Below are 19,204 nucleotides of genomic sequence, written 5' to 3' on the forward strand. Positions count from 1 at the left end.
TCTTCATCCTTAGAGCCTAAGGAAACCAGATCTGAAAGTGCAAGAAATTATACCAGAAAACGACCTTCAAATAAAAATGCTTAAATAATTCAACTGTTATAGTGACATGTGTATACATAAAATAAATATTTATTTTATACCATAAAAATAAGCAAATATTTTTAAATACAACTTTTTTCGATAATTATCAATTAAGATGAAAACTAATCTTACTTATAATATATATATATATATATATATGTAAAATAAACTTTTAATCTAAAGTTTCTTGATCAGTTATGTATGTGTTAAGAAATAATATACTTAGTCCTCTAATCTTGGAATAACATAAATAGAATACATGATGAACTTCACTTCCACCTCCTCAATTTTGTATTCTATATTTGTCTGATGAATTTTTGGCTTCTGGGTTTTCACTGATTTGTTCTGAAAAGTTTCAGACTCTGTTAGAATGCTAATGCAGTGGGGACTCTAACCATGCTCTAGCATTGTTTTCGCTGCAGTATTTTTTTCTTTTTTTTAATTACTTAAAATTTTCGCCTTTTTTATTTATTTCTTTGTTTTGACTCATAAATGCGGTTAGAGAATTTAGGAAAGCCAAGTGCTGGCGGAAATTCAACAATTTTTCGAGTTTTCTTTATTGATTGTGCTTTGTTGTGCCGATTGGATCACTGTGGTGGTGTACAGGGTTTAAGGGGTTGAAAATGATGCTGCATTTTGCACAACCATCAAAGCTGAAAACTAAGAAGGTATTTTATACAGGTCTTTGTATAGTTAGAAACTCTGTTATTTCCGTTTTCTTGGTTACGTTTCCGTTATTGGGAACTGTTGTTTAGTCACTGCCTTTAAATAAGAAAATCCGAGTCTGAAATGGGCATTCGGATCAGACTCAATTGTAAAGAATTCTCAATTCCCTCTTAATTTAATCCAATTTCGGGTTTCATTCTTTGATTGGAGTTCCTATTTCCTGCAATTATATATATTTTTTGTCCATGAATTGTCTATATCAGTATTTTGGCCAATGGTTTGGAGTTTCCCTTTGTTTGATTGCTGGGTAAGTGATATTGGTTTTTGATTGTTTGATCAGTATGTAGTTTATTAAGTACTGGATAATTGGAAAAATGAAAGGAGAGGTTTTTGGGGTATTTTTTGTCTTTTGAAATTAGTGGTTTATGTCTATCATCAGGAATAATGACTTCATCACTGTTACATAGTAGCACTAATTGTAGATTTTCATGTTTCCAGATAGTGTTTGAGAATGTATATCCTTCCTGTGATCTTGTAACACTTGAACATCTTAAGGAATTAAGCTCTAAGCGTAAAGCGATTGAAGATTCTATTAATGAGAGCAGCTTCATTACAGAAGCTATTGCAAAAGAAATGTCTGGAGGGTTGGAATCTCGCTTTGAACAGGTAACGGTTTATGATGTGCTGAACATTTTTCTTTGCACAGTATGCAAATGTCTGTATCTTCTACTTTAATTTTGTTAAATTTTCTTTTTTCTTTTGGTAAGTGAATGTTAACATGAACCGTGTCGAAAGGGAAGGAAAAAATAGATGTCTAGTTGTCTGAACTTTCTTTATGTGTATTTTATTAGGTCAATATGAAATGACTCAAGTATAGTCCTATTATAGAACTGATATTTTCTGAGCATTCTCTTTCTGGAAATGGGGCCAGTGTGAAATGAATTCTGAAGTGTTATTTTTGTTTGTGAGCAATTAAGGTTTATATATACCCATTATTTGGTAAATCATCAAATTTCAATTAATACTGACAAATTGTTTTCATTTTCTTTCAATATTTTATTTTATCTTTTTATGTCTGCCTCAGGATATTCAAAAAATAGAGCAGTATCTTCCATTACTGGAAAATTTGATTTCCTGTGCTGATGTATTAAGCACCTTTAGCGAAACCTACATGGCTCAATTGACAGTGGCTCTTAAGATACGCTGGAGTAGTACCCTCATCACATCTTCTTTCTTCAATTTCAAGGGCTCTAAATTTTTCCAAGTTGATAATTTGCAGTTTGAGCTTGGTATGACCCTTTTTCTTTGTGGTGGTATCCTGCGTGAGAGGGCCTTGGAAGTTCTATCAACTGGTACGTGTTGAGAAACTCAAAATACCATCTCATATCATGAACTAGTCCAGTTGAATATGTTTGTAAATGCCATCATTTTTGTTCTGCAGATTTGGTTCAATCCACCACCATTTTCAGACAAGCTGCTGGCATTTATCATCATCTAGCGCAAGAGGTTCTCCCCCCTTAGAGCCTGAATTGCCACCGCAAAAGCCCCCGGAAGCTCTTGCTGAAGTATCCACCATTATGAGTCTCATTTGCTTAGCTGAGGCCCAGGTTGGCTTTCTTTTTTTTTTTTTTTTATCGACAAATGTTAATTGTTAGAGTTTTGTTAGTGAGGGTATTGAATTCACATACTCTCTCACCCTCTCTTTCAGGTTGGTTTTATGTACTTTTGTGTGTTGTTTCATTTTGTCTCAAGTTGCATACTGTCATATCATGAAACTTAGCTGCATTACTTCTGACAGAAATCATAGTGTATGTCCCAGTTTCTAGATATGAAGTTCATTAAGTTCTTTGGTTGTAAATAACGAATTGTAGCAACTGTATAGGCAATAACTACAAGGAAGGCTGAAGAGAAAGGTACTTCTTCAAGTCTCTTGGCAAAGTTGCATCATGGTGTCACACTTTTTCTTGAAGAAGCTATTGGAATTTTTCATGAAGTTGTCACACAGTACAAAGACATTTCACCGCAGTTACTGGTATGCAAAGCTAGCCTAAGCTTATTGTGTTCCTTATATCTCATCAGTTGATGCAAATTCTGACCTAGGGTCTGTTTGAAAGCAATCTAAAAGAGCTTTTGAGAGATTCTCACTTGTATCCAAACAGACCTAGTATCTTTAACTATGTCAAAACAACAGTATGCAGTATGTGTAATTGCTTACACATGGTCTGTTTTCCCTTTATCTTGAATTCATTTTAAACTCTGTTTTCCCCTTATCCTTACTCAGGGCAGAAAGAATAAAAGGGGAATATAACTAGTGAACCTTGATGTTCTTATAATGGTGACAAAGAAGAAGATTGTATATGTAGTAGTGAAATAGTAATGTTACTTGTCAAGCATAACCTATCTCAGATACCATGCTAATACTTTTGGGTTAAATAAGTTTTTAATCTCTAAACTTTAGTATGAAATTGAAATTAATTCTTGTTCGGAGTATTGATGCAATTTGGTCCCAAACTTTAAAAAAGAATGAATATAGTTCTTCTAAAAAATTGCGTTAATTGTTTTTGACATGTCAGGTGACATTTTAGGTTGGTATTTGAGTTATTTACACTGTTTAACACATTCTAACTCAAATGTTAGTCTCGAAGGTTGTTTAACACGTAAAAACAAAATTAACACATCTTGGTTAACATGATTATATCCATTTATTTTTAAAGTTAGGAAAATAAAATGTATTAAAATTTCGAACAAGGACAAATTTCAATTTCACGTACAAGTTTAGAGACTAAAAACTTGTTTAACTCAATATTTGTGATGAACAATTTCATATTAAGGTGGCTGTTTTTCTTATTTTAATTAATCATTTTGTTTGTTTTTACATTTTGATCTTCCATAATGGTATTGATGAATTGTCAAGGTGCCCTTATGTATACAGGACTTTATGTATTTCTGCAAGTGTTTACATGAGTTGAAAGGTCAGCAACATCTTGCAGAAAACCTGAAGGTCTCTGGTCAGATAGGAGTTGCTATTGGTGTTCTTTGTTCTGTGTTGACTAACGCTAAAAGGAAGATACCAGGAGAAGAGCCTTGGAAATCCCTTTACCAGAAGCAGATTCAAGATGCTTCTGAAGTGCTCAGAAAGTTTGTACATGAGAATGATTTTGTATGGCATGAGAAGATCCCTTCAGGAGATGAGTTACCCTTGCCAGAGGGTAATAAAATAGTCAATTTTATACCATATATTCCCAAAAAATGGGAAAGAAGACTTCTTTTCAAGGTAAGAATAAGAACGTAGAGAGAAAAAAAAAAGAAAAAGAAAAATGTTTGTTTGAGATGACAAAAGGGAAGAGGTTCTTTTCCAATGAATGTGAAAGTGGGTTTGAACAAATGTGATGTGAAATAATTATTTGTGGAGAAAAAAAATCACCTGAATCATATGTGAACATACTTTTAGGTAATTTCGAAGAAAGACATCAATTCTTTTTTTTGTATCTTTTATTTTAACCGTATTTTTAATCTTTTATATTTTATTATGGACATATTTTGGGGATGGGGTGTCATAAATTAGAGTTAGCAAAATAAGTTTGGCCAGACCGAGAGGTCTGAAAAAGCCCCAACAAATCAAGTCAAGACGAATTAAAAGATTATGACCCAAATTGATAAGAATCCATGAACTTGCTTAATTATTCTAAGAATTTAAGTATTCAACAATGCCAAAAAAAATTCAATGTTAATTACGGAATATGAATTTAATCTATAAAACTAAGTAACTGTGGAAATTTGCATTTATGACTAGAATAAGAATGGAAAATATGTCACTTAGGAGATAAAGAATAATGTACCACTTGTAAGAGAATAAGAAACTTTCATGCTGTTTCATGTGAAAAAACCTTACTCGATTCTTTGAAATTAAGATAAACTACAAGAATTCTTTTCACACACTAAATGTCGAAAATATATTTTTCAAATTCAATATATCAAAATTGTCTTACATGATAAGAAATATGTATATTTATAGGAGTCATCTTCGTATACAATTGCAATACATGAAAAAATAAATTCAAATTCCTAAAAATATAACTTAGTCGAGAAATTGAAGAAATTACAAATACATTCCACATTCAAATTTTAGTACTTATTTTCGACCCTCGTTGCACTTATTTTCCTACTTAGACACTGATTGGGGGTATGATCTTGACGATAGACCGTCCATTACTGGTTATTGTGCATATCTTGGGCAGAATCTCATTTCGTAGTCATAAAGAAGAAACATGTTATGTCAAGAAGCAACATTGAATACAAGGGGTTAGCAATTGTTACAACTAAAGTTAAGTGGATTCAATCTCTTTTAAGTGAACTACGGGTGCCACATTCCATCCCCAAGACTTAATATTTTGTTACATTTTATTATTATTATTATTATTATTATTATTATATATATATATATATATATATATATATATATATATATATATATATATATATATATATATATATATATATACTGTATAGATAAATAGAGAAAGTATTTGAATAAAATAACATGTTCCTCTTACAACATATTTTGTATATCTATCATATATCTTATCTCTCTCATACTTTTACAATCTCTAAAAATTTTCAACACTCATAATATTTCATATTGTAATTATATAACACCTAGTATTTTATATTGTAATCAAACTCTCAAGATAAAATATAGATTTAAGTGAATATTTACTGTACCAATTTGTAAATATTCTTACTAAATGTTCAGAAAGTCAAGAAAATATTCAGAATTAAACTAATATTGTTTAGTCTTGAAGTCCTTAACAAGTCCAGAGCTACTAACCTATTTGCACCTATAACTGCTCACATATTTTATACGATTAGGGGAAAATCCCAAATAACATACCAATAAAACATCATGGTGAACTAATACATTTAAAAGAAGTGTAGGAAAAGAATAAATCATATCATAAAAGATATGAGCAAAATTTAAATGTCAAACATGAAATAAAAAAATAGTTCAAACAAATAATTTACATAGGCCACACATTCATTTTCATTCTCAATTCTCTCACCATCTTTAATTATAATATATATATATATATATATATATATATATATATATATATATATATAAATGTCAAACTCTATATATCTTGTTACCACTTAGGAGAGTCTTGTGTTTTTAATAAACAGTCGCTATCCTCCGGTATGTGTCGCTCTCCTTATCAAAAGATAGGAGAGCACCCCTTCTCCCAAAGTTACAGGATCATTTTGCTGAATTCCTTCAATATGATTCTCTCAAGCGCCCTAATATACTCTACTTATTCACCTGTATCGGTTTGGGGTACGGTCAGTTTATCGGGAGGGTTGCCCTCCCAATTCAACGTTTTAACTTTGTTAACCATACAACGGTCGTGACTATGGTAGGGCGATATGCTACGCGACCCCTACTAATATATATATATATATATATATATATATATATATATTGACATAGCCTTTCAGAAAATTAGTGTATTTGAATGAATTCGTGAAACTTTGTCCCTATCATGCTTGTGACAAAATCTTTGATTTGATGTTCCATCACTTAATTTAAATAAAATCAAATAAATACGAAAATCAATTTTTATTCAATGTAGAAAAGATTATTTTTAGGAAAAGATATAATCAAATAATACTTGATTAAAAAAAAAACAGTTTCAATTCAAAAGATATTGTTATTTTCGAAAAACTGTAGAAACATAATTTAATTATGTTTTAACCTTATTTGATTATGTGCGTGAAAAAATGATTTCACTTGTGAAGAGAGGTGATTTGACTGATAATTCCTCATATGCTTCCTCTTTATCTAGAGTGACTTGACATCCTAAATACTTTATATCTTTATCTTGAGCTTTCCTTAATCTTGTGGTATTTTTGTTTGAGTATCCATCAAAATCTTTAACTTTCAAAGAGGTAGTAGTGACATCCTTTTTTGCTAACAAGGAGGTCTCAAGTTCGAATCTTGTGTATGCCATTAGTGTGATATTTTAATTATTTATTTTATTATGCATCTTATGTATGGTTGCGTGATGTGGTATTATATTTGTGTAAGTGTGTGAAATGTCATGAAACATGTGATGACTTGTTGGTTATGTGTATGCTTGGTAATTGCGTGGATGAAAGTTTGAGCCTTGGCTAGCGTTAAATAATTATTTTACTTCTTATTATTTTTGCTACATTGGTGGATGATCGGAACCTTAGCCGTCTTTAGAGGAGCTATAGGAGTAGGGGTGGGCATGAATTGGATATTTAGATATCCGATCCAGATCCAATCTGAATCCAAATATATAGATCAAATTTTGATCATATCCTTTTTTTTTTGTGAAAAAACAATTTGAATATTTTAAAATTTATATCCAAATATTAGGATCAAGTTGGATATCCATATCTAAATATTTGGATCAACTAAAATCTAGATCCATTTCTAAATCCATGTTTAATGAAACTTAACTTTTTATAAATTTAATTTTAAATTTATATTTTAAAAATTAAATAATTATTTCATCCAATACATTTTTTTTAAAAGTAAAATACTATATAAAATAATAAAAATATAATAATATTATAAATTTAATAGTATTAAAGATTGAAGATAATATATTATTTAAATTCTTAAAATTAAAAAAATTAAAATCATATAAATGTCCATATAAAGTCATTTAATCATTTGGTAATGAAAATGTTCATAAAGTCATTACATCCTCACATAAAGTCATTAACATTAAACAATAACAAATCCAAAACACAACAGAGTTCATGGCAATTTTAACAGGTTCTACCAATAGAATGCACTAGCACCCATTCGATTACAAAGTTCAAAATCTCTTCCATGGCTCATTAACTCAAACCCATTAGCAACATCTTCACAACCATCTATATATGAAGCAATTGGAGTTGACATCAATCCACTTACTTGATTTGTGATTTATATGAAACATGAATGAATTATTAAAAAATTTAAATAATCTATTCTCATGACAGGTATTAAGAAATTCAGATTAATAAAATCATGCTTTAATTTTCATTATTACAATTAAAGCTATCAAAATAGTTCAGAAAACATTTGTTCAAAACACCAAATGAAAAAGAGTAAACCAGCTTAAAATATTAAAAACTAAAGAAATTGTAATGAAAAAGTTGGACTAAAAACAATAAAGTGTATCTAAATATAGAAAATTAGAGAAATAATTAGAAAGCCAAATATTAGTGACAGTAAGCAAAGTTAGTAACAGAAACAATTAAATGAAAATGAGTAAAAATCAGTGGAATTCATTAAAAATAAGAAAACACAACTACAATGAAAAAGTTGGTCTAAAAAAAATAAAGTGTATCTAAAAGCAGAAAATCGGGGAAGCAAGTAGAAAGCCAAAAGTTAGTGACAATCAGCAAAGTTAGTAATAGAAACAGTTAAATGAAAATGAGTAAAAATCAGTGGAATTCGTTAAAAATAAGAAAGCACAACTAAAAACATTACACCAAAACAAAATTAGTAATAGCAAAACAAGTAAATCATTACAGAAAACAAGATGAGAACAAATAAACTGAACAACAAATGAAAAGTAATAATAAAAAAAGTAAATCAGAGTAGGCTACAAACTATATTTGAAAACAGTAAACTATTTAAGAATCAACAATAAAACAAAACTAAAAATAAGTGTATTCAGATTTAAAATCAATAACTACTGAAAACGGCAAACCTAATGTTCTATCATTTATAAAACGAAACAAAACAGCAAATAACTAAATTCAAAAAAATGTACTAATAGATTACAGTTATTAAACTAAAGAAAAGCTCCATTTGCCTCCAAAATTTGCTGGAAAAAGAATGAGTTGCAGTAATAAGAAAATACAGAACTAGTCCATCAGATCAAAAGTATATAGGGTACACAATTAGATAATAATTAGGAAGATTCATAACAGAGTTGATAACATAACACTCCAATAGAAAATACAGAACTAGTCTATTAAATAAAAAGTATATAGGGAAGTCCATTCATTACTTACTGATTATAAGAGGCATGAAACGTGAGCTTTAACTCAAAGAAATTATATTATGGTCAACACCTTGTTGAGAAACTAACTCTTTAAGAAATGAAAAAATATATATCATTAGTTAATACATATTTAATTATAATATTATTACATAATTTAAACATCAACATACCTTGGTCAACAAATTGGAGCTCTTCAAAATCGTTGTCTAACAATGATGGTGAATGTGTGCCTTTTAACCAATCCTGTGTACATATAAGTGCCTCCACCTTTTGTTCTGAAATGGATCAAGCACTCTTCCTCCTGTGCTAAATGCAGACTCAAATGCTATCGTAGAAACAAGCATAGCTAATAGCTCCCGTGCCATGTTTGGCAAGATTGGAAATCTACATGAACTTATTTTCCACCAATCAAGAATGTTCAAAGTTGTTGTACCAAGCTCTTCCCCTAAATACAAGGATAGACTTGCATTGAGCCCTCTTATTCGATTTTGGTTCTAGCTGAATCAAATGATTTCAAGCTTCTGATCGATTTTTCCATCCCTCATGAGAATGGGGTCTCATATTTGTAGAGCTATTAACAATTGATGGAGTAGAAAATGCATGCTCAATTGGTTTTGAGTTAGAACAATCATCTTCATGCATTATTGACATTTTTAGAACAATGTTGCAATATTGACTTACCAAGAACCACTACTAGAATTTAATGTTTTAGCGATCGAAATTAGCGACCGAAAAATATAGGTTACTATTTGCAACCGAATTAGCCACTGAATAATTTTTGTTGCAATCTGCGATCACTATAGCGACAAAATATTATTGTACTTACATTAATTTAATCAGCGACTGAAATAGCGACCTTAACATATAGTTGCTACAATTTAGTCACTAAATCGGTGACTATATTTCTACAAATGAATGTAGACTTTTTAGCAACCACATTAGCGATCGAATAAATTTTCCATTAGCGACCGATATCATGGTGGTCGCTAAATACGTTTTAGCGACTGAAAAGTAGTTGGTCGCTAATTAAAATATTTTTAATGCATGAATCAGTGACCGAAAGTATGGTGGTCACTAAATTTGTATAATTTAATAGTTAGCGACCAAAAACTTGGTGGTCGCTAAATATTTATTACATAGTAATTAGCGACTGAAAATTACTTGGTCGCTGAATATAATGTTTTTAACGTAGCAATTTGTGACCGATATGCAGTGGTCGCTAAATGGCGAACACATCATTTAGCGACCAAATTATGTTGGTCGCTAAATTCAATATTTTTAAAATTGCATTAGATATGTGTGTTTAGAGTTTGGGATTTAAGGGTTACGGTTTTAAGACTTAGGGTTAGGGTTTATGGTTAAATGTTATATTAAGATCCTAAAATTTAATGGTTGCTAAATGTTTATTGTTTTTAGTTGAAAAAATAAAATTTAATATTTAATTGGGTCACTAAACATTGACATGTAAAATAATATTAGTTACGAGCTAGTTCGTCATTGATTTTTTTTCATACAATAGGTATTGATAATTTCAAATTTAATACACTACGAGAATGTATTAAATTAGCTGCCATGTTAAAGCGTCAATTAATTTTTGGATGCTTTTAAGAGTGGGTCCACCGTAGTTGGTTACACCGTAGTTGATCTCTGTATTTCTTTTTCTTGGATATCTTATGCATTATTCATGAGAACTCCTTTGTAAATAATATGTATATGGCTAATGATGGGCTTTACTTTCATCTTGATATATATATATATATATATATATATATATATATATATATATATATATTAATAAAACAATATTATTTTCAAATTTTAAAAAGAATAATTATTATTTTAAAAGATTTATGGCTATTGTAATTTGAGTTAGACCATTCCAAATCCATTTAATTTCAAACAAAAATACCGGATTTAAAATAATTTAATTCTATCGAGCTCATGTTTCTAACTTGTTTTTACAAACTATGTAGAGAGACTCAATCTGTATATCTAATAGTTAAATAGACCTATGACGTCTTTGGATGAGACAATTTAAGAGAATAATTTATTTATTTAAAGAATTTAAAGTTTTTTAAAGAAAAATGACAAGTTTGGATAAAGAAATTAAAAAGAAAATTGAAATTGAAGAATTTTTTAAGGACGCATTTTAAATAACAAAAATAGTAGAATATGAAATTCCCTCAAAAATTAAGGAATTCTCTCAATTCGAAGGTTGAGCCGAGTCGGAATAGGTCGAAGGTCAAGCCAAGTCAGTTCGGACTAAAGGTCGACACGAGTCGATCCAAGCCCTAAGTCGAGTCAAGTCGATCTGAGCCCTAGGTCGAGCCGAGTCGATCTAGACTGAAGGTTTAAATCCTTCATCCAAACACAAGATTAATCTTGAAACAAGGTATGAAACATGACCTAATCTTTTTGTTTCTTGAAATGTTTCGTCAATGTTTTTCTTAGATATTGATTTAAGCATCATCTTCCTTTTTTCAGTGCTTAACTTTGAAATCCAAAACGTATTTAGCCATAATTTTTTTTTCATCTTATTTAATTTCTAAGACTTAGTTTTAGTAAGGTTTTATTTTAGTAGTTAAAATTGGTCGAATGATTTTGAACATTTGTTTTTATTAACAATGATAAATATTAAAATAAATAATTAAGGTAAAATATTTAATATTAAATAATAACATTCTATTTTTTTTAGTTTTAATTAGTAACTAAAAAATATTAAATAATCAATTTAAACATGTGTATTTATTGATTAATTTTCAAATTATATTTTTTCTACAAATACTTATTATTAATTTATTCCAATAATTAAATTTTGGTAGAATAAAATTAGAATTTTTTTTTAAAGAATACTTAAATTTGTAGTCATTATTACTTAGAGATAAAAATGACTAATTTTAAAATGAAATTACCTTTTGTCTGAAATTTTAGTTTCCCTCTACCATGCCACACGCAGCTTTCACTTCCATTTCCCTAAATTTTCTTTTCTCCCGGTACATTCTCTTTCACCAAAACCTTGTCCTCCAAACCCTTCTCCTTTAAGTTTTGTTCTTCATTGCCAATCTTCTTTGACCAAGCATTCATCTTTGCAATCCATGAGGAGCTATAAAAAGTTTCAGGAGTTGAAAACTTGGAGATTCAACTACAGAAAAGGAGCTCTTTCAACTATTGCAAGCTCAAAGTGCCCTAAAAACAACTTAGTCCTTCAATAATTTGGGTAACTTCTCAAAATCCTTGGAATTTATTGATAAAGTTGTTATTGTTTTCTCTCTAGACTGCACTAAGTTAACTTTGTCCTTCTCTTTTAGTTTTATAAATATACATTTTGTTTTTGTCTCTGAATAGTTATAATGTCCTATTAAAGTGAATGAATAAATAGGCATTAGGTTTGTTCTCAACATTTCTTTAACTTGGTGTAAATGGCTTTGCCGCAAATGTAGTTTGGGCGTAATAATTATTGATTTTTATTTTTTTATGAGAATTAATTTTCTTGTTATTATGCATAAAGCACTTGCTGTTGAAACAATATAAACAACACTAAGAAAAAGTCCAATAACAACACATGCATGAAGGCTCATCTTCACAAAACTATTATGTTTGTAACATCCCGTCAGGATATTACGGATTTATAAATAAATAAGAGCAATAATTTAAAATACGCATCATTTAATAATACCTCGTTTTCCCAAAACGCGGGAAAATTTGAAATTTATTAATTAACCGGCAAAAGTTTAAGTCCATAATCACTAAACACATGTTTATAAAAAAAATCCCGTAAGGGTTTACAACTTATTTCAAAAGCCAAAGGAAAATAAACCAAAAGTTGTTTCCCCAGTCAATCCCCTCTCCGCAGCTAAGCTTCACCTGAGCCACCTGCATCAACAACATCTGCTCCCGTGTATCGCGTACACGATCATCGCCAACCACAAGCAGATAAGGTGAGCTTAAAAAACATAACATATAAAATTAACACATCAATTATAACACATACATATTTAATCACGCCCAACATCCTTAGAATACCATGTATTATAATCACACCATAACTTTTTGTGTTCTACCTCTCCTAGTGATTACTTCAAGATGACTTGCTGCCATACCTATCGGCCACAACCGATAGAGCATGTGCGGGAAACTATGTTACGGATCGTACACCATAACGCCAGGTGGAGTTCCCAAATACGAACATAGTTCGCATCGTCCCAAGACTACCAAACTCGTCAGCCAACTACTGAAGAGGACAATCTATCTGGAACCGTCCGTATTGGCCACAACCAACACACTCACACCGGCAACACTCGCCAACCCGAGCTACAACTCAAGGGTTCCTCGTGTTCATCCGCCATTCCGAGCCACAACTCAAGAGATGCTATTCCGAGCCACATCTCAATGAATACCACGTGCTTAACCCCTATCTCGAGCCACAACTCAAGGGGTACGTTCCGAGCCACAACTCAAGGAATCCAGCAATCCCACCTTTAATGCATCACTAGAAGCCTCGTAGATCGTAGCAATACAAATCGCCTAGCGGGGGACACGTGCCACCAGGCGCTGCCAGCTCCTAGACCGTCTGGCGGGTGTCGCGTACCGCCAGGCGCCTCAGCACCTCTAATTCAATATTACCGTCGTAACCGCCTGGCGGGAAGGCCCCTACCGCCAGGCGCCCCAGAATACATACCCCTCTATTATCACGCTTCTGCCTGGCGGAACGTAGCTCGTCGCCAGGCGACGTATTAGTATAAGCACACTGCTGGTTTTCCTCAGATTCTACAGTCCCTTATCTACTTATTGATCAGCTAGTAAATTACGGGTAGGCTTACCTCTCTCTAGTGAATGCAATTTGATGATCATAGCAACTTCCTACTTACCATAACTCTAACCACGTTATGGCACCCTACACTCCGTTCCCATCTTCTTTTCACAAGAGTGTGTATCTTCTCAAATAGATTCAAGACATCCATTCTGTTCGCTCATTCACACACACTTAAAGTCAGAGGTTTTACTATTAATCTCACTGCCACTGTTCACATCAAAATTCTTATAGTTCGTCTCCATCATTCTTTCCTTTTCAACATTACCTCAACGTCACTCCGCTCCTATCTATCACCCTTCACTTCCATAAAACTATACGTCTGCTACAAAATTCCCAACTCCTAAAACTTCTACTTCATATAAGGTAGATAAACATCCTGACTCCCCTCTTCACTAAGTCCAAAAACCCCATTTTCTGGTATAGCGCCTGGCGACAGTCTCGGTACCGCTAGGCGGCACATAGCAGTTCTGGGAAACTCCCAGCGTTGCTGCACCTAGAAACGCTCCTCATCTTTATTTTAACAAGTTCATCAATTCTCGCACCTCAGACAGTTCTTAGTACAATATCACACGTAACATGCAACCCAATTCACAATGTCAATAATTCCAATCTTTTATCCCAAACTCGTAAACCCTAACTCACGTCCATGCAATTTCATATAACTTACCCTTTCAATCACGCATAATTTCAACAAGATATTACCTCAATTCACTCACAACAACTGGAACGGTATTTTCATCCGATTAGAATCACCCTAGCGACCCCAAAATACCAAAAACGAATCTAATAGTCTCACGTCGCCTGGCGGTTATTCACCCCCGCCAGGCAGTGCATCAAATAGAAACCTAGAACACTGTTTTAGCATTGCATCGCCTAGCGGCCGGGACCTTGCCACCAGGCGGTTCTTACCTAGAGACCACAAATTGGCTTAACAGAGATGACGTAAACAGTAATACACTCATGCACAACATAATTATATATCAGGCAAATATACTAATTACACAACTTAACGCGAAACTCCCCTAAGTTTTGCAAAACTCTAACTATAAGCCAAATCCTTCTTTTTAAAGGGTGTCTAAAAACTAGGTTAATTACCTACACGAAAATTAAGTCTTAATTGAGTTGTTAATGCAATTTACCACCTCCTTATGGCCATTTTCCAACCACCTCTCTGCCCCCTCTAGGGTTTTCTCCCCAACCTTTCATATTCAATTCAAAGCCAAAATACCAAAAAATTAAGGTTTTAGTTTGGGTTCTCCAAGGTTTGAATCTATGACCACTCAATCACAATTTCAGAGTACAACCAATTCAACTAATCATATTTCATGCTTAACAAATCCAATTCAGACATCATATCATTCCATAACATGATTAACATAGATTTAAATAATAAAAACAATAACACAAAAATTAGCATACATAGGACTCAAACCCAAGTCCTTTCACACAAATCAAGTACTCTCAACCACTTGAGCTAGTACTTTTCCACATCATACCAACCATAATTTAATGTCATAAAGGATTTTTCCCACCCGCATTTATTAATTAATTATTTATTTAATTAATTAAATACCACGGGTCTTACAATGTTCCCTCTATTGATGACAATGAAATATACTTTAGTGTTGTTGGAGGTGAAAGTAAGAAAAGGAATGTGTATGGACTTGGTACATTAAGCAAAAATTTTTATAATTCTGTAGGTGCTCACTCTTCTACTAGCCAAGCTCTAGTAGTACATCAAATAGAAGAAATGCGTGAGACTATTCAAAAGTTGAATGCTGAACTTATGGCAAAGAATGCCAAGGAGAATACACTTGAAGAAAAGGTTGAACACTTGCTGAAAGATCATGCCGAACAAAGTGAACGTATGCATGAACAAAATGAACGTATGCGCCAACAAGATGAACAAATGAAACTTATTTTGCAACATATTCATTTGAAGAATGTTGTGCCAGGTCCTAGTGATCCTCTTAATATTGGAGAGGATAGAGTAGACCATATCAGTGATAGTAGACCAGGCGATCATTAGTTTCATGTTTAGTTATTTGGTGTGTTTCAATGTTGCACACTTTCAAACTTTTTTTGTTTTGTTCTTTTGGATCATGTTATATATTTACCACTTGTGATGTATGTACTACACTTTACTATATTATGTAATGTAGTTTGTTATTACTTAGCTAGATCAAATTTTATCATTCATAAATAGGTAAAAATATTGTTTTTAACCAGGTAAAAATTGTAAATAATACAAAAAAAAATCATTTTTTTGCTAATCAGCGCCGATTTTATGGGTCGCTGTTAGTCTTCGAACTTTGCCACCAATTTAGCGACCAACCAATATTAGTCCCTGTTCACAAAAAATTTTGCCACCATTTCAGCGACCAAAAAAATTGTATATCACTAAAACAATCATACTTTAGCGACCGATTTAATTGGTCGCTGTTTGTCTCATAACTTTGCCACCAATTTAGCGACAAAAAAAGTGTACATAAATATAATAATCATACTTTAGCGACCGAAATAGTTGGTCGCTAACTACTTACCTTCTGCAACCAAACTAGCAACCGAATTTAATATCACTTATGGTTGCTAAATTGGTCTCTTATGCTTAGGAAAATGACCAACTTTTAGGGATCAAATAGTGACCGATGTTTCAGTAGCTATTTAGCGACTAAATGAAAATTGATCGCTATTGTTTTTGCCACCAAGGTTTTAGTTAACCCCATAAATTCGGTCGCTAATTCAGTCGCAGATGATATTAACGACTGATTTATGTTATTTAGCGACCGAATAATCGCTAAAATACATTTTTTTTGTAGTGAACACAATCTCACAGATATCATATCATATGAAATCAAATACAATACTTTTAAAATGACTTTTATATCATATGAAGGACCAACTCTCCTAAACTTACAAGTTATTATACCATCATTAATAAATCTTATAAACATAAAAAGATAGAATTATACCATCATCAATAAATAAATATTTATATTTACTGCTATGAACAAGGTCTCGTATTGCAAACCTACATTTAAATTTCCACTCTTACACCTACTGGCTACTAGTAGGAAAATATGAAAGCTACAACACCTACATCATGCCATATTTTCAATGTTGATTATCTTAAATCTTTTGACAGTTTATTTAAATTCTACTCTTGCAGAAACTGCTTTTCTAACTATTAACCTAGATGATAAAGTTTCCAAGTTCATTGATAAAATATGAAATTACTATACTTAGAACTTAATTCAACTTCATTAGAAAACTACGCATTCACAGAAGTAAATACACATAATGGAATGCTCCCACTATTTATCATTCACTTATGATTCACATTTTATGGTTCGCAAACACGTGAAAATGTACAAACAATAAAATAAAAAGATTAAATACGAAAATTCACTTTTTTTCACTTGATTTTCTTTGCATAGTAGGAGATTCTGAAACCATTTTTCTCATATTTTTATCTTTGTATTTCTGCACAAATAAATGAAAACAAATAAATTTGATCCATCATTTTTCATATCAACGAATAGAAGAGAATTGATATTTTACTTAAATGAATTATGTTTAAGAATACCTTTAAACTTATATCTCTTATCATAACAATAGATAAATTTTGTATTATATGGTGATAGATAAATTTAATTTATTATAACATTTTTATGATTAATTTTGGAAAAATGATAGGATGGTGGAGATGAAAACTTAAAACAAACCAAGTATATTAATTAAGTATCCAGATTCTAGTTCTAACCACATTTAAAGGTAGAGATATTAATGCATTTTGTTATTTCAAATGACATGTATTTTAGAAAAACTTACCCTTAGGATAAAATTTCCTGCATTAAACACACTCAAGAGCTTTTTAACATGTTAGATGAAAACTTACCATTTTTCACATTCACATACTATAGAAATCTTACCCTTGGAATAAAAAACAATTAATTTATCATTTTTCATTGTGAAACAGACAACAAGCCGAAGCACACAAAAATTGAGTTACCAATAAAATGAAATCTCATTATTTTATGGGAATAAGGCAGCACACAAAAACCCTAAACACACTGTATACACTTGTCCAGTTCTACAAGTCTGTGAACATAAAGTTTAAAACAATTTGAAGAGTTTGTTGTCTGTAAACGTAAAAAATCTCTGAGAATATCCTTACTATGGAAAAGTAAAACAAAATCTGCAACTACTATATTACAAAAGTGTTCCAGAGAATCACGCACATTTATTAATTTATTACTTATTGCACCTTGTTTCTACCACAATTATTCTCTTATAATCAATCCTCCAAGCCCCAACTGGCTCATACAAATAAAAATAGGAATAGCTATATATCAAACTCAGATCACACTATTTTGGTTGAACACACAAGCCTCGTAGTAGAAATCCTTCTTTGGCAAACCATAACATTACGATTAAATGCCTCAAAATCAAAGTATGGCTTCACCTATTGTAACTTGAGTGACTGAAAGAAGCCATGTTCTCTTAATTTTGTCATGAGGACTGAGAATTATTGGATGAGGTGTTATTTGTCTAGATCATATGTATGTACCCTGTGGTTGGTAAGACTAAGTACTAAAATTTCTAATACTTTGTGGCCACAATTTCAGTTTTCAGTATCAATTTGTGTTTCTTGAATCTTGAAATGATGATGTTAAACCTAAAAACAATTTTAAACAGAGAGTTTGCCTTCCTCCTTTCGATATCTGCCATAAATGTAATCTGGATTAATCGTGTCTCCAACTCAATCATGATATCTATGGAATATCTAAAGATGAAACTGGCTTAGACGAGATTTCACACCCCTAAACATAAAAGAAAAAAAGAAAACTAAAGGAGAGAAGAAAAAACAAAACAGACTTGAGGCTAGTAGCAACGTTGGCATTGGTGTTGGTGTCGATCTCAATCTCCATGAACCGCTAAACACATCCACTAGTGCAGTTCGTTCTCTAAAAAAAAAACAAACGAATAAATAAAAAAATACCACGATGCCAGAAAAAACACACCATACGTTTCGCTCCAGCAAAATCCAACTAAAAACCTTAAAAGTAGAAAAAAATGAACGGGAGTAGAAACGAGAAACATCGTTTATGTTCTTGTATGGTCGGAACCAAGCGATCTCAAGAGCCTTCAACCTTTTTTCTCCTTATCTCCTCTCCCTATCACTGACTCTGATCTACCGCTAGGAGTGGGGTACCTGCAAGCACTATGATGTTTAAGTCAGAAATAACCCAATATTCTCTATGCACTATATGAGTTCAAGATTAGATACCCCTGTCAGTCATTGAATCGTCCTTTATATTACCTGACATCACTCCCGACTTTATTACCTACAGGGCAGTTTTCTTCTTTCATTAAGCACTAAGGAATCTAATCAATGTTGTAACTGCCCCAGGCCTTAACGGTAACATTTCCAAATTCTCATTGATGTTTAGCCTTTGAGTTCTTGGACTTGTATGTTCTCACTGGAAAAGATCTGCCCCTCTACGCTGCCAGTCCATTATGTACCAGGCCCCTTAAGCTGAGATGTACCCGACCCTTTAGGCCTCGATGTGCCTGCTGCCTTGCTGGGCCATGGAACGCACATTGCCCCCAGTGGCCG

At 32.0% G+C, this 19,204-nt stretch overlaps 1 protein-coding gene across 1 annotated transcript; it reads left to right on the forward strand.

The window, feature by feature from the left end:
- The first annotated feature begins 272 nt into the window (after positions 1–272).
- LOC114168579 (BRO1 domain-containing protein BROX) lies at positions 273–4,235 on the forward strand. The gene is given in 8 exon segments (XM_028053466.1): positions 273–462; positions 688–749; positions 1,246–1,413; positions 1,832–2,099; positions 2,189–2,260; positions 2,263–2,354; positions 2,630–2,779; positions 3,680–4,235. Coding segments are annotated over 7 exon segments (1,155 nt in total). The 5' UTR covers positions 273–462; positions 688–704; the 3' UTR covers positions 4,040–4,235.
- Positions 4,236–19,204: the final 14,969 nt, after the last annotated feature.

The sequence above is a fragment of the Vigna unguiculata genome, chromosome 2 (genome assembly GCF_004118075.2).
Source record: "Vigna unguiculata cultivar IT97K-499-35 chromosome 2, ASM411807v1, whole genome shotgun sequence".
In the NCBI taxonomy this organism is placed as follows: Eukaryota; Viridiplantae; Streptophyta; class Magnoliopsida; order Fabales; family Fabaceae; genus Vigna; species Vigna unguiculata.